This window comes from Hyalella azteca, unplaced genomic scaffold (assembly GCF_000764305.2).
Source record: "Hyalella azteca isolate HAZT.00-mixed unplaced genomic scaffold, Hazt_2.0.2 contig6687, whole genome shotgun sequence".
Classification (NCBI taxonomy): domain Eukaryota; kingdom Metazoa; phylum Arthropoda; class Malacostraca; order Amphipoda; family Hyalellidae; genus Hyalella; species Hyalella azteca.
Window position 1 is genome coordinate 1 of NW_025936841.1, and position 24,258 is coordinate 24,258.

The 24,258-nt window shown below is 36.4% G+C and overlaps 1 protein-coding gene across 1 annotated transcript; it reads left to right on the plus strand.

The window, feature by feature from the left end:
- Positions 1-841: 841 nt before the first annotated feature.
- Positions 842-21,847, plus strand: LOC108672316. The gene is made up of 6 exons (XM_018159957.1): positions 842-965; positions 11,290-11,358; positions 12,805-13,001; positions 14,177-14,338; positions 20,591-20,804; positions 21,602-21,847. The coding sequence occupies exons 2-6, from the start codon at positions 11,298-11,300 to the stop codon at positions 21,766-21,768; spliced, it is 801 nt and encodes a 266-aa protein (XP_018015446.1). The 5' UTR covers positions 842-965; positions 11,290-11,297; the 3' UTR covers positions 21,769-21,847.
- The last annotated feature ends 2,411 nt before the right edge of the window (positions 21,848-24,258 follow it).

Genomic DNA, 24,258 nt, shown 5'->3' on the forward strand with positions numbered 1-24,258 from the left:
TTATTGCCTTACTGATGCCGATTGTAACTGTAACATCGCACATAAGATTATTTAATTTCAACTTAGTTCCATACTTCTAAGCTACTTATGAACATGATTTATTTAAGTCAAAGTTTATTAATTGGTAATTCAGAAACGTATTCATTAACATCAGTTTTAATAGTGCATGATACAGATAAATATATCAAGCTGGTTTTATCACATTTAGCAGCGAAAGTCCCCACTAGTTTTCTGCAGTTCAAAAGTTAATTTAGCTGGTAAAACTTCCTTCATTATGCGTAGCTGGCAAATACCGCGATCCAGAGTTGTCTTGGTAACAAACAGACAAGAAGTATTGGCAACCGATATAGGAAACTTGTTCCGGACATCTACCTGGACTCCTTGAGAAGTTTTTTCCAGCAAGACACTACAAATATCAGTTATACAGACCCCTTTTACGCAACTCAACCGCAGTGAGGAATTGCAGGCGCTGTCGGATGTCACTTCTCGTTATTGCGCATCTTTCTGCAATCAGTGATAGGAATGACTTTAGAAGTTTCAATTTAATTTATTCATAGAAGATCTCCGAGTGAAATTAAAGAATGATTTATGGGTTTAGGTTATAAATAAAGTATTGTTCACAAGCATCATTGAAAGATACTTTTTCCTATACTGAATATTTATGATTAACCTATATTCAGCATTCTATATAATTAATATAGCTAAATGCCTATTTATTCTTAGCTCAATTGAAAAACCATTGGTATATTGGCAAACTGGCATAAGCAAAAATTTAGTTGAATGGTAAAAAATATATTTTACTGCGTTTTCCAAAACAGATCTAACAGGAAAATTTTTTGGCAGAAAATTGTATTTTTTAATGGCTAGTGTATAATTGTATGTATAATGTGAATATAATTCAAAGCCAAGAGCCTGAAGTTAGTGACGGTCACAAAATTAAACTTCATTGCTTTTTCTAAACCAAGGTAAGTGCTTGACATGACGTGATTCAGCATGCCATTCTTTATTGACAATATGAAACGTTGGCGCCCTGTGCGTGTTCTAATTTTTCGTCTGTATTAGAGATAATTGGCGCAAGCCACTTATTAAAATGACTCATGCCTTAATTTTTCTAAATCCAAGGCAAAACCGAGTATTCATATATGAATGTTCGTGATTAATTCAAGTATTTTGAATGGCTCAACCGAGAAAAAAATAATATGATCGACACTAAAACAAATATTTTTACCTGAACGTGTTTCAATCATACATATGACACGTGTCATGCTTGATTTAAAAATCCAGCCGAAATTTGAATCCATAATATTAAAATGTGGGTATATTAACTGAACAGTTTAAAGACATTTAAGTTTGCCAAGAGAATATTTAGAAGTGTGTGGACAAATGGACTTGAAGGTGCGCATACACGAGTTTCCTTACCAGCTATTTTCGTATGCCTTTCTGGATGGAATACACGCAGTACAGTTGGGCATTTCCTGCCATGAGCAGATATTGAATACTGTAGGTCGTCGAGTGATTGACATGCGCAGAGTTTTGTGTCGAGCCCCGCGTGACTGTTTTTCCCGCTATGATGGTGGTCATGCTTAACATCAATCATGCCCCACGCAGCATCGCTGCTCAATATATACAAATTATGATCGAGTGTGGATTGTGAGGACGGCAGAAACGCGATGCATTTGTTTTTTAGGCGCAACTACTAATTTTACGAGTTCAAATTTAACCTATTCCGTATTTTTTTATATTTTTAAATCTATTATTTCGAAGAATTTGATATACCTGCTCCCAGATGTCAGGTCGATACGCATTAAAGTCACTCGAACGAATTATGTCAGGTTACCTATTTCAGTGGTAACCTGATTATTAGTGATGATCTTCTTAGGTTTATTGGAGTTGAGGGTCCAATCAAGGGTCGAATAAGAGGCAGGTTGATTGAGAGGCGAATTGTATAGTAATATATTTACGAACTAGATAGGAATACAAGGAAGCTTGGTAGTAAGTACACACGGTAGGTTTTAGATGGTTACTTTAACGACGGAGGCTACTCAACGCCGGAGTCTGGCGTGGTCCTACGGACTACATGATGATGGCTTACTACGTCTCGCCTGTGGCTGCCTAAGACTGACTGAAAGGTCCGCTCGGGGAGCTTACATAGGCATGCTATAGTGACGTCACGGAAGTGACGCAGTAAGTGCTAACACAAGTAAGGGAGTTACGGTAGACAACCTAACACGTCCCCTCCCTGGGAAAGATTCGTCCTCGGATCGATAATTTAAAAGTGAGGATTAATAGGTTGGATACCAATAGGGCTGGTACAAATCAAAGACTTAGTGTCTCTAAAGGAGATCCAACAGATGTCATAGATACATAGGATAACCTCATGTTATAACGGTATAACCTCATAATTAGCTAAGTGGGCTTTTATTACATAGCTATTGGCTTTTTAAAACCAAGTATTAATTTAAAAGACATTCCCTCCCCCTTTGGAGAAAATTTTTCCTACAATTTATTGCAGAAGTAAAACACTGAATACTTCAAGTTATAGGGAAAATTCCGATATCTTCGAAAACGAAATCCGCAGTGCATCATAAATCTCAAAGTAAGATTATAACACATACTAATAAGAATGAACGCGTTCATAGAATAATGGAAGAGATAGGAACAATCGAATCTTCCTAGAGAAATATTCTAAATTCACAATGAATAAGTAGAAACATATACTATGATTGATTTAACGCTAACACCGATGTACTTGAATTCTACATTAAATAAATGTAACAATTTCAGAACGCAATTATTATCGGTGAGCTTTCATCGAATCACAGAAAAAATTATTGATCACATAAAATACTGCATGAGAGAACAATATATCTGATGAAATGAACGCATCATTGAAATCAATATAAGTATCACTCTGTTCCAAGAAAATTTATTACATTGCCAATATAGATCCTAGCAAAGTGATAGACATTTTAAATTGAAAATCAGATAGCTATTACTATTAAGCTAATCGGGATGCATGCGCATCGTAATTCAAATGCGATTAATAACCACCTTTAGATGTAAAAGCAAAACACTATTCATAGCGCAATAAACATCAAACTTTCTGTAGTACGTAAATTTCGTAAAATTCGCTATAAGACATTTACAGATGTATTCAATATAATGAGAAAGTTTAATATAAATTAAAGCATCCTGCGTCGACATGTTAATATCACACGTGGGAAATAGTATAGTTGAACGGGAAACATTATTTGCATCAACCCTTCTACATTCGCAGTGCTTAAGTCAAATACAATTTTATATTTGAATTACAAATCTCATTATCATTAAACATTGTTTGAATGACAGCTAAAATCTGAGATACATACCGGTACTTCAGCAATTTCAACAAAAAGACGTTAGGTTTTAACTACGGTTCGTATTATTAGACATTCTTACTAATTCGTTTGCATAATTAACGTGAAGAACCTTAGGACTGCTAAGTACTCCGATCCAATGCACATAATTATTTTCATGATAACACATATATTAAAATTGCAATGGCCAGTAATCGCAACGAAATGATATAAGTAACGTAATTGCCGTTACAATACATTCCCACAAAAAAAAATCATTGGCTCAGTACACGCAGGTACAGGCGTCGTTGCAAGTAAAAAATGACATATGCTAAAAAAATTCATTTCTCGACCAATCAAAGGGAGAAAATATTAATTTAAATCAACCGAATTTGAAATCGCAACCCATCAATTGATTACTCACGCAGTTCAGACGAAAACATACATTGGGGACTAATAAAAAATAAGCATTCTCTAACCCCAAACACTTGACCAATGATCGTAAATAAAAAAGGATGAAATAAAAACTGATAAGTTAAGAACTATAATAACAAAGAAGAATAAATACAAGAAAACAAAACTATAAACCGTGTATCTTTCTAGCTCTTGACTATTAATTCCTCATCATGTTCTGGGTTCGGAGCCCCGCTGAAAAAGCACGAATAAATACAAATTAAAGACTTGAACTAATTTAACGCTAACAAATTAATATATAACACATGAATAATAACCTAATATAAATATTCAATTTCACCAGAAAAAACCACCACTACATAAATACGAAAGATCAACACGATAAACAATTCAGGCACTAACCTCTGTGGTGGATCACATAGCAATGACAAATAGGTAAACATTCATTTGCGAAGTCATCGGTGGTGAATCAAAACGGAAATGACAAATTTAACGAACCCTATTGTAATCCCTAACAACATTAACGTTACTGATGACATGGTAGAAAATTATATAGTAGAACATTCTACTACACTAAAATATCAAAAGACATTTGTATATCAACTCTAATACAAAGAACAGAAGCAATCAGAGTGAATCATTCTTTCTGCCGAAAATTTTTGATTTTTAACGGGGCATACGTAATCCGTAGACTTTATGAGTTATGGGTAATTCAACACGAATCGAATCTGAGGATTGACATTACAATATTGAATCATAACAATATTGAATCATGGTACAATATAAACTTCATTGAACATTGAGTAACTTGAAGCTACTACAGTACCACTCTCCTCTTTCTGTCCTAATAACAGAACATTTCATATTTAGTTTGTATATGTTCATTTGTGGAACTGGCAATCAAAGAGATAAATGATGCAATCGAATATTGGAAAATCATTAGCTTGACAATGATTTAATTGGCAATGGCATGATTAAACAAGATTGTAACCCTACATTAAGTACAAGGTTCATACAACGTTTACCAATCCTCCGTATTTCGAGTAATGACATTTAATAATTCAAAGCAAATACAATACTTACAAAGAATAATTCGCCCCGGTTCCAAATGCTGCAAGCTATGTGACTATGAGACCAATGACGCACAGCGGGTCATCCTGTGTACTCTTGTCCCAAGGCTCTTCTTATTCGGCGTCAGGAACACTAGCAGATTGACAGCTCGCTTATATTTCCTGAAAGACGTAGTACATTTTAGTATTTGAACATATACATTGTATATAGACAGTATGTAATAGCGGATAAGCATCAATACATGACAAATCAAGTAATTGTACGCTTGATGGAATGTAAAGTAAGATTACTTTAACAACAATACAAAGTATTGAATTTGATACAATTGAATTTCGATAGTTTTAACATGCATTTGAATGACTCACAATAAATATTATTATTGCTTATAATGCGTCATATTAGTTAGTCGTCATTTATTTTGTTGTGTACAATTACAACAATTACAACATCGACTTAACTTCGTTAAAAATCGTAGATCATTAAACGAACGTTAATTAAAGTTTACAAATTTAAGAAGCATTTACTACTTCGTTAAGTCATATTCAAATCTTTAATGAACAGTTGTTCGATTAAGTCGTACTTGAGTTAATCAAGAACTTTTGCTGTGCGCAAAAAATGATTAATGCAACATCGCATTATCGAAATGCAATCTGACAACATCGCATAATGCGATCTTTGAATAATACACTTTCTTACGCCTGTATTAATCTCTGATCACGAGTATATTACTGCGCAATCACACTCAATCTCTTGTTTTGCTGACACGACCACTTTAATTCGCTAACATGAGCAAAATAATCAACATTGAAACAGGATTAAATCCGATTGGATTTCTGAGACGCGACGGCGGGAGCTTGTTTTTGTAAACAATTTCCAAATGTGACCATGAACAGGAAAAATTTCTCACCACATCGCTGATTTGTATCATTACTTTTTAATTCAGTTCAGAAATCATTATGATGATAATAGCGAATGAAGGTCGTAAGATCGTAAGTGTTTAACGTGAGAATCTAACCTACACGTTTCCGTTTCGTTACCATAGAAATGGTTCGCTGAAATCTCATTCGTTACAATATTTTAGCAATATTATGAGATATTCTGGTTCTCACAGACTACAAAACCAGTTATTGTAATTCAATGCAATCAGTAATGTTAACGCGTAAATTCTAATGCATGTAATAACGCATTCAACCGTAACAGGCAATTAATATAAGAGAAGGTCTTTCGCTATAACTCCAAATATTACTCTAAAGTTTAAAACTTTATAGTTTAATATCGCGAAACATTCTTACATATAGTGCTTATTTAGCATCTACAATCGTTCATAATTGTAATCGTTTATATTTTATCATCAAAATTCATTGTTTTGCAATCATTCGTTATTGAATAATAATATTATTGTTAACAGAGAAAATATTATTATCACTTATTAGTTATCGAATGTGAACAGGTGCAATTCAACGTCTTTAATCGATAATTTGATGATTATGCAGGCTCATAGTTATAAAATGAAAGCACTAACAATTGAATAATATCACAATCATAGAAATATTACCACAATCATAAACAAAATAATCTCGAGAATTAATTCATTACGAGGGTGCAAATCGTCATTAAGTTAATAACAACAGTTATATGTTATTACATCTCATTAATCTAATCAATTTAATGTAGTGACAAAATGGAAGGGACTGCTCATTTATAGCGAGTCACTCGTCTCTCTCTCTCTCTCTCTCTTTGCAGTGCGAGCATCTCAGTGACAGAGCACTTCGCTCTCACGGTATAACGCTGCATGTCTAGCCGCGTGGCCTTGATCTCTGAACGTTCTGTGGACGTCGGTGTCACGCACATAAACTGTACGTGCAGTCGTGTTGCAGTAGGAATGCTACTACGTACTGTTATTATTGCTGCTCGTCATTTTACTATTATTCATTTTAATTCATATTAATAGTAAATGAAGAATATCTTCATATCTTCTTCATATTTCATATTTCATATCTTCTTCATATTAAAATGAAAATGACGGTAAGATGTCGTATTTACGAAATTCAACATCTGCGCTTGACATTAAATTTGCAACATAATAGTTGAACATTCGTAACGTTCATCAATGGATGTTATTTTAGCAATTATACTCGCGCTGACATTTTATAAGTCAATTAATTAATTTGGAGTTACCCATATTGAGTCAAAACTCCCTATATAGTGCGTTTATCTTCACATACCTCTGAAATTTGCATAGACATTAATTTAATGATAATTAGCCCGTCACTTATGACTAATTGACGTTTATAAACCATGCTAAAATCATAAAAAAACATCACAGCTCATCTCTAGATTCATAAATAAATTCTTCACATCATCAATATTCACAATAATATTTATCATAAGCTAGGAAATCGGAACACGAACATTTCGCTGTTACCTGTAATATCAATCATAATGATTTAAGACTTCTAGCATTATGATATTCAATATAAGATCTCCTCCTTATATTTGTATTGAGCGACTGTTTAATTATATTTGACACAATATAAGAACTATTTCATTATATTGTTATTGAGCGATTGTTAAATCCACATCATTATGAAAGGATTAATTCATTATTGAGCGAGTTTTTAGTTATAATATACAATATATGAATTATTTCATTATATCGTTAATGAGCGCTTATTAAATACACTGGTAAAGAGTAGTTGCGCATTAGTACATGGTTAAATTCTAATCACATGTAATTACAGCTTTACGTTCATCATATAAATCATAACCTCATCTCTGAACTCGTCAGTTCGTTCAACAAAATAAAATTTATAATGTCATTTGAAGTTTTTAACAGAGCGGCGTTTTAGTTAGTATTTCTAACCTCACAGGATTTTATTTTCATCTCATATGAATATGAGTGATGGGCCTCTTTGTCTCTTCATCAGTAATGATTCAATTATATCGGCTGGAAACGTTTTTCCCGGTGAGCGTGACTAGTGCTCACTGACATACACACGATGGTAGTCAATCATCGCAGTACGCTTGCATCCTACCGATTCAACTAATTTGCACTCTGATTATTATTGCTCAACATTTAATAAAATTTCACACGTCTACGTTTTATGGAAGAACATGTTAGTTACGTAGGCAATATTTATAGTAAAAATTCACTATATAGAGGCTCGCTGCATTAAAGCATATAAAAAATTCTCGCATGATCAGTGCGTTCCTGCAGTTTTTTATACCCAGGAGGTGCTACAGTTTGAAACCTGTGGAATACATTTATTTATTGACGTCATACATTTATTATTATTATTCTAACACGTATTTACGTAAGATAGAATACTCAACTTCCGGGCGGCGACCTCGGTCCAGGCGCCTGTAGTTGGTGTTAGCCAGCTCTGTGGTGTCGGGTCAGCGCCAGTTGTCCGGGAAGGTTCTTGCTCTGCATTCTGATTAGCGTTGAATTATCTTCCGTGACCTCGCGTCTTGAAGATAGTTGAATATTTGACCCCGAAGTTACTTCGTCGGCATCTGCATCTGCCTTGCGTCGGCATATGCTGCGATGAACTGAATGTGATGAATACGATCTTCGCTCTTCTGATGTAATGAATATCCGTCTTCTAATATAGTTTACCTTCAGCATTCGCAGAATATATTCACAGCGTTTTTAGTTAGGAAGACGTTCAATATTTGTGAAGAATTGTAGCCAACATTTTATTGAAGGAGAAATCTATTCAGATTCTTCTTTTTCATTATATATGTAACCGATATTTCTCAGACACCCGCGTTTTACGCACGGGGACATTTTTCTACCTGTGCATTTCGTATATCCGTCGACGACGTTGTAGACGATGTTGGCGCTTCTGCTACTTTATTCGAAGTATTCACTGATTTCCGTTTAATTGGAAAATCATTGCAATATCGCTCTGTAGCTTTTCATCTTCGAACTGTTTCTCGAACTTTTGTTTCCCTATCAACGTTCTGTGCACTCTCTGAGGAAGACATTTTCACTTCACTTCAGTTCACTTTTCACTGCCACTTTATTACACTTTCGGGTGCCAATTGTCAAGTCTATCTTTTTATATATCTTTATATTTTATATATATTTTATATATAAATATATATAGTCTATCTTTTTTATATATATAGAAGTATATAGAATATATAAGAAAATTTAAATATCCTATTTTAGTCCTTATTTGCAAATTCGCACATTGCTTATCGGTTGCAGTTGCAATATTGCAGAGACTTCTAACCAGCTCCAATGTTCGAGTTACATTTTAACTGTCATACATGACGAAAAAAACGGGCATTAAATTTCAAATTCTATTGGTTGGGATGCTGTTACTTTGGCTCATGCGAAGAACCTTATGACTCCCACGACATGTACCTACTCCCAAACATGTAAAATTCAGTTGCCAATATGACGCCAAATGACGCACTAGCTCAGATTCTCATTAATATCTTAAACATCCAATCCACCGCAGTGACTGTCAGAAAAACGAGATGTAGAATCGATTTCAATAAAATCTTCTATAATAAACTTAAGCTTAGTGAGAGTTGAGCTGCGAAATTCTTGTGAAGGGTTATATCAGAAGCTTCTATTGGTGATGACAACGTGGTAGATACGAGTGGTGACAGAATAATAAATATTGGCGGTGACAATGCGATAGATATTGGTGGTGGCGGACAGATGATATTAGTGGAATAATCATAATGAATGTTTTCATTCGATTGAATTATATTACGTTTTTATGATCTAATATGGTTCAAAATGAATATTCGCAGACGGAACAAAATTTTCAAAAGAAATTTCATTTGGACAGGCACTAGCTGTTGTTTATTTCATTTGCACAGGCACAAGGCATTTTAACACCAAGTGTTTTATATGTTTCATACATTGACAGATACCGTAGTGGGGCTCGATTGAAAAGACTCTGTTGCTTATTTTATTCATCGATAGACATTGTTGTTTGTTTCATTAGAAAGATTGCTGTTTTGTTTTATTTGAACAGACGGTGATGTTTGACACTACTGGACTGACACATTTATGGTTTGTTTAGCAACCATTACTGTTGTTTGTTTTATTTCGTCATGTGATGTTGCTTGTTTTAATGGGCAGGAGTATGTTGCTTGTTTAGATTACTTAGTTGCAATTAACATGGTAATTCTTACAATTATTATTAGTAATAAATTGTGATAATAATGAGTTTTGAATTTTTGATTTCCTATGACCCGCATTGACATTTTTCATTGATAACAACCAATCTTGCGTTCAGTGCGATCTAAATTATTCCATTTTGGTAAAGCTCCTGGTCATGCAGATATATTGACCTTATTTTCTTAATGGCATCCAGGTTTCTCATAGTCACAATTTAGGCGGAACGTAGCCCACCTTCAAGAGAGCAGGAATCAATATCGGTTGCGTGACGCTTTGCTATCGCTCGCACTTGCCACTGATAAATCATAAAAATATAAGGGAATATTGCTGCTATACCGCTATCAATGACACTTTTTTTGGACTTAGCCTTCCATTGAATGCTTGTTCAAAAGTCACACAAGGAAAGTTCAAGCATAAATATACCGTTTTGCTATCAAAGAAACCGTGCAATTTCAATGAAACCTTTTATTGTTGTGTGAAACGTTCTTCGTAAACGACGAGAGCTTTATTTGTTGATCGAGTTAGCACTGGAAGACTGTAATAATTTTCCACTTCCTGATAACAAAAATTTTCTGTTATTTTTCATCGTGTCGCTTGGGAAATTACCGAACAATTCGGAAACTATCTCAGAGGGAAGTTATTCTTAAATAATTTAGTTTTTTCCCAAAAAAATATTCCTCTATTAAATAAAGATATTATTAAATGATTTCCCACTCTATCATCATGTGTTACCATATTAATAAAAATTGTTCCCCAATCGGCATGACATATCCGTTAACATGACGACGATATTCCAGATGCAAGCAATAGAGGTTAATGGAAGCAAAGGCTTAGTATTTCCCGATCAAATTAGAACTAGATTTATTTTATGCGCACCCAAATAAAACATTCAGAATTATGATCCATTGTGCCACGATGTCGATACGCTCATTGAAGTGCTCGAGCAAATAAAGCATTGGCTATAGAATCACAGCGTTCCACTTTACCTTCTTACATTATGCACATAAGTCTTCTTATATTTCTATGCAGCAAGAAGAAATGCATAAAAAATATCTGGACAACAGATATTCATTAAAATTTATGTGCAAGAAATTTGGGCTTCGGGATAGCATACTAGTATTTTTTGTACTCATATATTTATATATGTAATATATTGTCCAGTATTTACGCATCTACCTGTAACGAAACTGAAGTCTACGTTTTAGTGATATGTTTGCTCAATATAATACTAATGTTTCATTTGCAAAGAAATTTAAAGGAGGAGAGAAAATTTTAGGATACACAAAAATAATTAGAATAATTTTTTTGTTTGTTTCTGTGCAGACGAGGCGATGTCGCCGTTGCTTTTGTTATTCGTGATCTATACAGCATCTGTCAATGGAACGTCTAAAAGTAAGTTTCATCATTTCATATCAATGAATTGAGTGTAGAGTATGTGAAGAGTGTGAGCAAAGTGGGGGAAGATTGGCCCATAGTGTGAGTGTATAGTGAAAAAAAATGGGTTCATAGTCTGTGTGTAGATTGTGTGCATTGGGTTGGAAGTCTGGGTTTAGTTCGTAATTATAGTCTAGGACCAAGCTGTTCCAGAAACAAAAGCCATTTCATAGTGAATTTTGAAATATTTATGAATTTTTTATATAGTGTCGTGGTTGAGCTTACGATACAAGTGAATATAGTAGTGTATTATTTATGATGAGTTTTATTGAATGTTCACTTCTGATAAAATGGCGTTGTAAGTTTTATATATAGCTCGGCCACCATTCTAATGCTCCAGTGAATACATTACTCGCTAGTAACTTTCATTCAACACACACTCGCGCACAAACTAACGGAGAAACACAAACAAATACAAAATTAATTATTTTGCGTATACTCTTGAAGGGTATTTTACAGCGCTCCCTGGTACGCAACTGAAGTGCATTTAGCATCAGTTTGAAGTAATATCCGGAGACAAAGATAAAACTATTGAAGCAATTTTTTTCAGGCAGTGAGTGCAGAAGCATTAGAGCTTATTATTTTCTACCACTCATCGGTCAGTCAATTTAATAATTTCAACCAGCAGGATTCATGCTAGTGAGATACTCTTTTATTTGGACATTTCTACTTGCCAACATTGTTAATAATTCGATTGTCACTGTTAATTGTTCAATTATCACTGTTAATAATTTAATTGTCACTTTTGACAATTTAATACTAACTGTTAATATTTAATTTTCTCTCATTTGTCACTTTTAACTATGAAGTATCCCATGCATATTGCACAGACATCATTTATTCAGGAATTTGTATTAGTTTTCTACCTCACAACCACGTTCGTTAACACCTCCATCCAGAACACCGAGCATTATTTTACTTTCTTATGTCACGAGTTCATTCCCTGTGCAACATAACGCAGCACAACGCTGACACTGTACAGCTCTCATGTGATGTACATAAGCAAATAGTGAACGGGGTTTACAACAACATATTACCAGTAATTAAAATATTAATAGCTAGTTATTTTGAAGAAAGTGATGCTTCCGGTAATTTGATTTCTGTACTATGTTGTCCAGGTATCTTCATGAACAATATTGTAATATACTGCGGCTAGAGCATACAAAAATCTGAATATTGGAATGTAGAGTGGTATCGCTGGAAATGCTATGATTGGTTGATATGACAGTTGTCAGCACACGATAATTAGATTTCGCAATAAATCATAACTCACAAACGAAACAATATCATTAGATGGTTTTATGTTTGCGGCTTGTAAATTGACCTTAAAAATTTTTCTGTTGGTTGATTTTCGAAAAGGAAATTTGCTGCACAAAATGATGGACCACGTTACTATTTTTGCAGGCAGTCCTCAGCAATACCTTACTCTGAAAGCCGCAAAGTCTGCGGGCGTGAAGGAAGAGCCAGCGTTTGAAATAGTGGACCTGTACCCACTCAACCACTATCCAAAAGTTGTGAATAATTCAGTAAGCAACATAACCGGCCAGATCGGCTCGTCCGTCTTCCTGCCGTGCCGCACACAGCATTCACTGGAGAGACAGGTTAGTATTGTAATACTCATACCGTATATGCTTTTGGGTTAAGAGCAACATTGGAGAATCGTATGAATTTTCGAGACAAACACACAGATGTTTACGGGCTTCAGACAATACTCACTGGATAGGTGAATAATAATATATGTAGATAAATAATTTGTGAGAGTGCGGAGGAATTTCCAGTTGCAACAAACTTATTTTAGTCCGCTTCATCGCGCGCTGTGGCTTCACAGGCTCGTCATATATCCCCTAGAGGGACTGATGACGTTGATGCAACGTGGGAGTGCGTGTGCACTTCCGAGCATCTCCGGTGATTTGCGTGAGTCGGCGTTCGAGCTATACGCCGGCTACGCCTCATTTGTCTCGAATAATATTAGTGTATTAGGCTATCTGAACGAATAAGAAGATATTTGCAAGGTTGTGTTGAAAGCAGTGGAAAAGCCCTCGTCTTGCTGGTAAATATTATATTCTAAAATAGCTCGAATTCTACTAATATAATCTTAAATTATACATATTTACAGTCGTTAAATTAGTAGGCATATTCTAAATTATTGACGAAGTCGTACAATTTAATGGCTTAGGAACACAACGACGGAACAAACAACACGATTCCTGAAAGAGACGCACGTTCCACGGCATTAACCTAATCTGAAAAAGAGAAAAGCCTAGGCTTCATCCAGAATAATTCAAGTGCGTTGCAAAGAGAAAGTTCGTTTATACTACTCGTACCAAGAGCGGCAAATGCAATTTAGAGGAAAGTTTCACTGTTTTCAGAGGTCCATCTGGTGTGCAGTTGGCGAAAAACAATTCGAAACGAAATTAAGTTGATCACTATTAGGAAACGAAAGATGGTTAAGAAACTTTGGTCACTTATCTCAGCCTATTAATATTGATAATGATCGGAATAGATAATTAGTGTTTTTAAAGCCGTGGAGTAATTAATTATTTTCCTTCAAGATAACTAATAAAAAAGAAATTTATCTACCTAAAATTGCCAGCTCAAATTCAAAACTTAGGACATTAGTTAAGGGATTGTAAATATTGCAAGTATCGTGTTCACATAATTCAGCCCACTAATAAATTTATGTAGATAATTCATTACTTAGGTACAAAATACCGGGCACCAATTATTTTGTAACTGCCATTAACTAATTAACTTGTTTATGCGTGTTGATTTACAGGTGTCATGGGTACGGAGGCGTGACTGGCACATTCTTACGTCAGGACTCACGTCCTACACGAAGGAGCGTCGGTTCAGTGTGCACCATCCCGAGGGTAGCACCGAGTGGACGCTGGCCGTCAAGTACCTCACGCTGGATGATGCCGGTACCTACGAGTGCCAGGTAAGGTGGATTTCACTATAAATGCATGAGTGGTTTGCAGGAACTGCTGAACTTTTTTTCAATGGATGTTGATAGGAGATTCGCGTAGGTACTCACGGGAGCCAAATAAGGCCGATCTCATTATCGAAGCATTGATGTACTGCAGCAACTGCTGAACGCAAGACTTGTAAAACGGACATTAATTTTTTTTATTCTCAAGACGTTAATAGAAGTATCGCAGCACCGATACCAACAAGGGAGCTAGTCGGAAATCATTTGTAGCTCATGATGGTAATGCAAGGCAACTTGAAGTTATCATTGCACACTTCGTATACTCGATCAGGGGCCTAGAAGGCTACCGGTATATATGAGTGCCAGGTAGGGTGGGGCTTACGAATGTCTTCTTGGTGTGAGGTACAAACCGATAAACATAAGAGGCGCACACTTAATGCTGAGATCTAGATGGCCAAAGTTTCGTAATTATGACAACCAATAGCTAATAATGCCACGGATAGCAAAAAACTCTGTCGGAATTGAGAAATAAGTATCATCCGGTATGTTACGATGCTGATAAAAAATGTCGACTAGAGAATATCGACAAATAAGCAATTAAAGTTTGAAATTTTCCGTAAGCCTGAAGCATTTTGAAGTACCTGATTGACCTGGCTTCGGAAGTGTTGGTTGATCAAAACCAATTGCCTAATACGACAATATTTAGACGATGTCATGATTTTTGCTTGAAATATTTTACAGAACACAGCACAGAACAAAAGATTGGTACGCAGTTATAGAAGAGACACAATGGGGTTGGTGCAAAAAAATTTAACTACGGGATTCTCTAAATCTCCTAGGACCTCATCGTATCTTAGTCATCAAACAAATGGACTCCCTCATACTGGCTATATCTCCTCGTAGGCTGCAAAGATTTCTTGGTGGCGTGTTATAGGGTAGCATCTGTAATGATCCGTTCCATGATATAAGCGCCATCAGCCGTGATTGGGCTGGTAGTTTTGGGTGCTTCGTCGGCAATACATTGGATTTACATTAATTGAAAAAATATAACTCAGTACTCACTGCAGTGAGTGATAGAGAGCGCATTTTCTCGTCGGCGAAAACGTGAAGTCACGGACGGACAGTCGGACATGGCGAGAAAAATAGTGCATTTTTTCATAAATGAGAAAATGCGCAAAAAAGATGCGACGAATCGCTCGGAACATTTCTGTAACTGATGTCCTAAAAGCCTTGAATAAAGTACATTCTATGGACTGAAAATTTGCCTTTAATTCTGTTAATCTGAACATCAAATCGGGCAAGAAACAATTACATCCAGTTTTGAACTGAAGTTTGGGTGGTGCGTTCAGCCCATCAGCGAGGTGTACATATGATTTTTGGATGTCATAATCGTTGCATTGAAAACTGCAAAGGCACTATGGCTCGAATGATTTTGTTATATTGTTATATAGATTACTAAGCTTCCTCTTGTTCAGATTGATTGCTCACACGCATTGCTATGGACAATTAATTAATCCTGCAACAATACTCCCTAATTTAATTGGATCGCTGCAGCCTCTTCTCCCACTCCTACAAATTGCCAGTTCCAAATTAACCCGTGAAGAGATGTGACTAGAATAAAAATTAAGAAATCCCCTGGTAAAGCATTTCTTCATATCAGAAAACATTACTGTTTAAAATCGGGATCGTTCAATGTTTCTCATTTTTAACACCATCAAAAAAGCAGCGGCTGGAAGAATATTAATCTCGAAAAGTGCTAAACTTTACTGAGTACATATACTCCGGTAATGTTAAACTTTTTGTGTATATTCTTCCTAACCTGGTTTTCCTCGTCACCGAGTACACAGTCTTTATGTTGCCCTGGCCTAAATGATCTGTAAAATCTCGTATTTGTTCATAATTCAGAGTTAATTGTGAATGATTCGATAGGAGAGCAGAAATCAGGATTGGCCAGAGTAGTAATTATCGGTGGAATAATATGAACATTCTGTTATGGATAAATAATACTATATCAGCTACATCATTTGCCTAAAGACTATTAATCTACGTTCGTACTAATGTCCGTGCAAGCTTAAATCGATTTTTATAACTGATAATAAGCCAAGTTGTATGGGAACACCGAGTTCACTTTCAGTATCCTTCGATGACAAACCCAGTTAAAATTCAGGGCAGGGAATAGAGCAGGCCGTCGCCGGCTGCAGAGCCGACGTAGGGACGCGACAGAGCAGCGATAGAGCAGAAATGTCCGCTTTAGAGACGATATCGCCAGCCGCGTATCAGCGCTAATTAGCTTCTGAGTACCTGCCCAGGTGTGCTCTGTCCTGCCGTTACGCAGCCCTTACTGAGCACCGCCTGCTCAAACCTGCCCAACGCCTGCTCTGGGGCGGCTCTGGCAGTGTACGCGGCAGTTACGCGTCACCGTTTGTCAACAACGATTAAAAAAAATTGTTCCTTCTCTCTCTGCGATCACCTAGACAACTCTCTTGCAATGACAGGTTGTATTGACATTGGTTACTGACATTCTCATCGTATTGACATTAGCAACGTAATTTAGAATCTAACAAATTCAATTATCGAGGAAATATCCACATCAAATTACTCACCGCTATGAACTATCTGCAAACGTCGACTGAAGCTCCGGGATTCGAACGCAGGTTCTCCGCGTCGTACGTCCACGCCTGTACCAGTAGACTGCGGGGACACCTTACCAGCCTAGGCTCTATGAACTACTTAACTATAATACAGAACAACTGACTCGCCATCATCTAGCAAATCGAGGAATAGCTATATTTGTGGTTGAACTTGATAGATATTATTCATAATGCACTAATTTTAAAAAATGAACAAAGTAGCCATTCGTATGATCCCGTCAGTTAGATGTAAGTGAGTATTAGAGCTAAATTTGTTTAGTAATTTATCTTATTGCATTAGCTTCATGTCATTCGGTAGTTTGATAGGAAAATTAACAACGTACGCAAATCATTAGTCTACTGAAATCGCAAGTTCTCCAAGAGTTTTAATGCAAAGAAAGCGCCAAATTAATTCACCAAATCTTCAATGAAAACGTTTCGGAGACCTCGGTATTTTCTTTGCTCTAACATTTACTGTTATTAACGCGTTTTCTGTATATCCATGTTAGAAAACTTTCTCATGATAAACTGATTGAGATCTCGTTTTAGCAAAGCGTGAATGACCTTCAACGTTTCTGTTAGAGTGTTAAAACTGGAAAGGCATATAAAATTCTTACGTAATTCGAAGTATTAAAATACTGACGTGAAATAAATATCACAAATGGCACCGGAAATTGGCCCAAAATATCGTGCTATGCGAATGAACTAGATGGAGGATGAAGTTCATTCTCCCGTCACTGGCTCACTGTTTCCAACCCCTACCCTCCTCCCTCTCTCAAAACCCCCCCATGCACGGCCTGCTAGCTGCTCTGCACAGCTCCCTGCCGGACAATCCCAAGTACCAGCGCTAAAGCAGCGCAGAGTTCCGTCCCTGCCGAGCTGCTAGAATTTTGTCTCTATATCAGCCATGGCGCAGCGCAGTTTTAGGGATAGATGGCATTCTTGGGAAGAGCCCCTCTATGTTAGCTATCATGATGCTAGACTCTTCCCTTCCTTGCGTACTTAGTTGCTGTAACACTGCACTGCCAGGGGTCTCTGGCTCTGCAGCTGTTGCGTTTGTTGCTGTGACTTCTGCTGTTGTTCGTGCAGTTTCAACAGTTGTTGCACTTGTTGCTGAATCTGATCTACTTGACTCTGCAGGTCTAAAAAATTGCTGCGCCTGATATCGAGTTCTCTGTGTGGTTCTCCACTCCGGTAGGATGTGGTGTCCGGTGTGGTATTTTTTGGGACTGCCCTGTTGTATTTCTGATTACGATAGATTCGCCCCTCCCAGAAAGGAGTTTTTTTAACAGATGCATTTTTTTCTGAAATTTTGAGTTTAGCAGTAGAGTCTATCTGATGTTCAGGGGATGAAGTATCAAAAACCCGTCTCCCTTTGGTATCTCTTCCCGCCTGCGGGCTGAGTCTAAGGTGATGAAAGCGACAGTTATCTCGTTTGCAAGCGACATTTTTTATGGTATTCCAGCACAATAACGGGTGGTAGAATGGGCAGTATTTCCCATTTTTTCATCCCTGTGGGTTTTTGCTTCCAAATGTTGTAAATTTGTGACAAATCTTAGGGTGAGGGTACACACAGCTCAGTCCTTTATTTTCCTGATTGCAATTTCCCTGAAGATACCTCCAGCAGATGTGTTTGTGACCTGACGGAGTGGCAGCCGAGTCATTTAAATTTAAACGGCCTGCGGGAGTGTGTGTTGAGTGAGGGAGAGGAAGGGTTACCCTTTCCCCATCCTTCTCTGGGCTGCTGCGGTCAAGGGGTGGGGTGCGAGTAAAGGGTAAGGGAGGCGGGGTATGATTACTCTATCAACTTACTAAACATAATATTAACAACCTAACCATTAAGTGTAGTCTTCAGCCAAAACTGAAGAAACTCTTTTCATTTGTCTCAAATATTTTAGCAGATTAAATCTCATGTTGGATCCCTATTAACTGAGTGCAGGTGGTTGACAAAAGGGCGAGCGTAATATTCCTTGCTCTAGAACAATGCCCTCTGGAGATCTTATAATGCTCAGAAGCATAAGGAATTTCTTATTCGAATAAAACTGCGTCGACTGCGGGACTTTTTTATTCAGAAGGAAGACTGTAGCGATGGCATCAACATGCGATTAATTCAATCAGCCATCTCTATCATTTAATTCTATTTCTAAAATAGTTTATTCCGCCATCTTTTACGGGATTTCTTTCAGAAAAATTATTTCAATTAAATTTTCTGTGCGACTTTTGAATACAATATGAAAGCGTACTCGGTGATATGCAGCATCGTTCTTTTATTAAATCATAGTTAAATAATTCACAACATGATAACGCATCATGACACGATCAATGATAGATAACACATGCCAAACAAATGCAGGATCAAGTGCAACGCGAATGAACATAAATGTATAATAAAAATGAATATCAATAAAATAATACGTTCAATACTTCTTTGTATACAAACTTGTAACTGTGTTGTGGACATATATCATCTCTGAATTGTAAATTTGTTGCTCGAATGGAAATTCAATCATTTTAAAATTCAATAGTATAATTTTTATTGCATTAATTTATCCGTAGCCTGGCAAATGAATAACAGTTATGCACAGAAATAAAGACTATACAGAATTCTGTAGTCCATTTGCCACGCTACGTGCATCGCCGAGCTTAAATAAATAATTTAATATGTTCATTGTCGTAGCTTACATTTTTCGTGACCTCCACTGAATATTTGAAGAGAATAAATTGTTTGCCAATGCTACTCCTTGTTGATACAACTCAGTTGGTTCAACTCACAAATTTTCAAACATTTATTTATGAATTATTCCATGATCCATTACTAATTCATTTTTTGCAGCATTCCGAATACATTTATATCAGTATATTGATACATGAAGAATTGATGATTAATTATTGAAAATATTCGCATTTCGACACTACGTATAAAATTCAACGTAACCTTGATATCATTAGTAAGTGGTAGGGACGTATTAGCCCCAGGCCACGTTGTGCTCAGCCTTCATATTCCTCCGCCTTCAGCCCCAGTAGGGTAGTCGTCCTCGCAGCCGGGGTCTCTGGTACTGGTCATGCAGTGTGCTTTTATACAGTGTTCCTCTTTTATACAATATGTACTTCTTTGATACAGTGTACTTCTTTGATACAGTGCACTTCTTTGCGCCTGGGTACAGTAGAGGACCTTCGCAGTATATACATGTTAGGGCCATTTCATTCTTGTGTTGCATATCAAAACATGTTCTCTAGCTGTTACCGGTATGCATTAAGTTGTCCTGGCAGAGTATGGCAAGATCTCAGAATATGATCTGTAAATGCTCAACCCATATGGGCATCGGCAGATTAAGGTAGCACAGCCGTTCATTTTTTTCAGTATCCAGAACACTCTTTTGCCGTGCAAAAGTACGGAAGACTTACCTTCAATTTTCTCAACATCTTTTACCCTAGTATGTCCTACTAGAGTAGAGTACCGGAGCGCCTGCAGTAAATGTTTTCTTTTTCTTTCACCCTCTTGTTCCCAAGCAAGTTACTGAAGCACCGCAGTACACGTTCTCTTCATCTTTTTCCCTGTTGTGCCCCGGTAGAGTACAGTGGCACCGCAGTACATATGTTATTCTTCTTTTACCCTCTTGTGCCCTCACAGAGTACAGTAGTACCGCAGTACATTTTCTGGTACCACAACTCGCGCATGATCAACTACGACCAGGAGCGCGGTGGGGTGGTCGTTCACATGGAAACGGAGCCTCGCGTCATGTCGCGTCTCACCATCGCCGACGCCCGACCCTCAGACTCCGGCAACTACACATGCGACGCAGAAAACACAGAAGCTGCCAGTATCACTGTATACATCACTCAAGGTCAGAAATATGGTCATGGTGTAAATATGAAATATGTAAGAATTAATTTTGCGTAATTTTGTCTTCATGATGGACATAACGCAAATTATTGTACAAAATTATTATTTGGAAAAGCAAATAATTTGAATATTTTCGGTTCCAGATATTAGCTTTGAATTATTCATAAAATTTGATCAAATTTATATAATAGCAGCTCTTAATTTCTCAAATTGCAATGGCGGTAGGCCCTCAATTTTGCTGCCCTAAATTGAGCCAACTGCGGCCTCGCATTATGGAATGTCAGCGAGCGAGCATTGAGTCGCATCCAGTTTACGCAACCTCAGCACGAACATTACGGCCTGACAAGGTCAAGTGCAACGTCTCCGTCGTTATTGAATCAAAGAAAAAAATCTTATTGGCCAGCCAACTAGATGGCCGTCTGTCACTCGAGAATTTTTGCAGTCGGCCAGCAAAGCCTGTTGTTTTTCAACTAGTTTGCGGTTCTTGATGGAATGGGAATTCATTTCTACTTCCATTCCCCTTAAAATTCAATTACAACAGGACGGAAGTGAATGGCTATTGAAAGTTATTTCAGCCTGAGATCATAACTTTAAATATTGTAATTTTCTTGTCTATTTTATAGCCTATTTTTTTTATCATTTTTCTTGTCCATTAAAGCATAAAAAGAGAATTATAGTTACGGAAAAGAAAAGTTTTCCACCTAAATTCAAGTGAAAAGAAAAATCATAGAACATAAATCACCTGAATAAATAATTATAACCGAATTGAAATTATAACTTTATTCCCTTTTTTTTCAGGCAACAAAATTGCTGCGATTAAGCCCAGGGACGTAAATCACGGCTCGCTCCTACAGATTTCAGTTGGAGTAATTTTTGTAACCGCAATTCTCGAGCATATTTTTCTCACCATTTTTATCCGTAGAAGTTTTATGATTATTCCAAGCTTGATACCGCTGCCTGATTAGATTGAACACGCTTCTATCGCCCAACTGCATTTATTAATTCCAGATGGCAGTGATTCTCGGTGAATAACTTAGATGTTTGATGGTAAATTTTTTTTTTTTTTTTTTAAAAAAGGCCTCCCACACTCACCATTCCAACAAAAAAAAAGGAATTGATTTTATTAATTAAAAACAGGGAATGGTTTCATGTCAATGATCAGGGCCCCGACCTTAACGCCTCTGATGGTGGCCTACACCGGTAAATCATGTATGATGTTATACTACAATTTCCAAATTTATAAATTCCAAAACTATATAAGGAAGTTTTGTGTTGTGAATATAATTCGCTGTACATTGTTTGATATTCATTTTTCAAAAAATGATTGAGCCGATGATTTGTGAGAAATTATAAATTTCTCACCGATTATTTCTGTAATTTCCAAGCTAAATATTATTTCCAAATAATCTTCCATGATAATAAAGGTAATCTTGAATTATTTATTTCCGACGCAGTGCGGTTGCCTCTTGTCCAGCTTGTGCGGACACGTCAATGTCCGAGACTAGGCGAACAAGCTCGTCAGATTTCTTAGATTTTTTTGGCTGTTCCGAGCGGTGGTCGTCAATCTGTGATACTTACGAACTACAGTTTTGTGCCGTCAACTAATCAGTGTCTCCAGAAGCTTCATACTGATTCTGATTCGCTGTCCCTTATTTTGTGTGATTGCCGTGTCATTTTCCTTTTGTTTGGTTTGCAATACCTGTGCTTATTTTTGCTCCTGTGGGAAGTTGGACATATTTTAAGTGTATCATTTTAAACAAATTTATATCAAATTTCTATCAGAATAATATCTAATATATTTCAAATCTATAGCAAAGTTTAAGTTTATTTCAAATATATATCAAAGTTATTAAATATGGTATGATAAATATATATAGAAAATTCCAGCAAATATTTTAAATTATTTCAAAGTATAATCAAAGTTTATTAAATATTGATAGTTCTATTATGCGAGAAGAGGGTTCGTGCAATTCGCGATGGCAGTTGGCTATACTGTTTCGGAATGTGCAATCCTAATTTAAGTCTGTCATCTTCTTTCAACACGCAGTGAATCCTTTAGCTATTCTCGCTGTCTTTTTCCGTCCAACTTCCTACTCCTCTGACTGATTTCCTCTAAATTTCTCAAATAAAAATCTTCATTCATTCCATTTGCAAATAGTCGTAACACTGGGGCATTAAAAACCTCAGGTCAGTTGAGATCTTAAATTAATTTGTTCTTTGTTGCTGAAATTGCTGATACTTAATTTTACTGTCAGATCCTGCATGAACCTGACAAAGATTATGCTTATTCCTTTCTAGTATCTACATTCCTCAAGTTTCGGGTCAAGTGCTGTCGATGAGCCTTTCCTCCGTGCTACGTTATTTCTTATTCGTTGTTTCGTATTCGTAACGTCTACGTTGTCTGGCGTCACGGCTACGTCGCAGCACCTGGGAGACCACACCAGAAGCCCTTTAAACTTAGCAACGCTCGGAACAAGCCAATATAATTTTATTTTCATTGCCATTGCTTACTAAATTTTACTTCTTCGTTCCTGTTACCAGGAGGATAAATAAATAAATGAATGAAAACCTTATGAAGCATTGTGGCTATTACTGAAAGCGCCGTTGCTGCTTCCAGCCAATTTCAATTGTTCTGAATTCATTAAATAAACCTTTGAATCGAATCTCGACTGTGTAAATCTTTACAGATTCCATAAAGCAAGATTGTGAATATTCAGATCGTAAACAAATATGCAAAATCTGCAAAGTTTAAAGGTTACTTTTATTTAAACTGAAATTGATTACATACAACCATAATGATGATACAACCATAACCTGAATAACGGGCTTCAAGCAGGCACTATTTTACTGAGAAAAGAGCATAAGTTCTGTGAAAGTTCCACGAGTGAAACGAATGCAGGAAAAAATTATTTGTGTCATTCTAACTTCTGTTTAGTTTTGATTTTGGTTTTTGTCTTCGTATGACAGGTTTTAACTTCTCTAAGTGTGAACTTTCAATGTCTTCTGTGACTTATACACCAGTTAGAAATAAGTAGTTTAAGATACGGTATAAATTGAGCAAAAATATCTTCTATATGTGTGAATGGCTCATTGAAAATTATGAATATATTTCCATTTAAACTGTTTCGTTTTAATATCCAACAACTACTGCCTGACGATATTTAGAAATAAGTAATACGAATATATCGATGTTAGAACTCCAAATTATAAAAAAAATCCAAATGCAAAGTAACAGAAATGTTTGAGTTTTTGAAATTCTACAAAGGAAATCGTCTAAAAATTACACTTATACAAAAGAATTCAAGTATTCGTCTCATGAGGTTGACACAAGGCAAGAGCAACTTTCAGGCTTTGAAACAAAATATTCGGTGTCATTCACTAAAATTTAGCGACTTGCTGCGACAAAGTCATCCTAAAGAAACTCTTTCTAAATCAACATTCTACGAAAGACTTGA

Coding starts and splice junctions, on each gene's coding strand:
- LOC108672316 (XM_018159957.1), top strand. CDS start 11,298: ATGTCGCCGTTGCTTTTGTTATTCGTGATCTATACAGCATCTGTCAAT. Junction 11,359..12,804: donor TGTCAATGGAACGTCTAAAA/GTAAGTTTCATC, acceptor CTATTTTTGCAG/GCAGTCCTCAGCAATACCTT. Junction 13,002..14,176: donor AGCATTCACTGGAGAGACAG/GTTAGTATTGTA, acceptor GTTGATTTACAG/GTGTCATGGGTACGGAGGCG.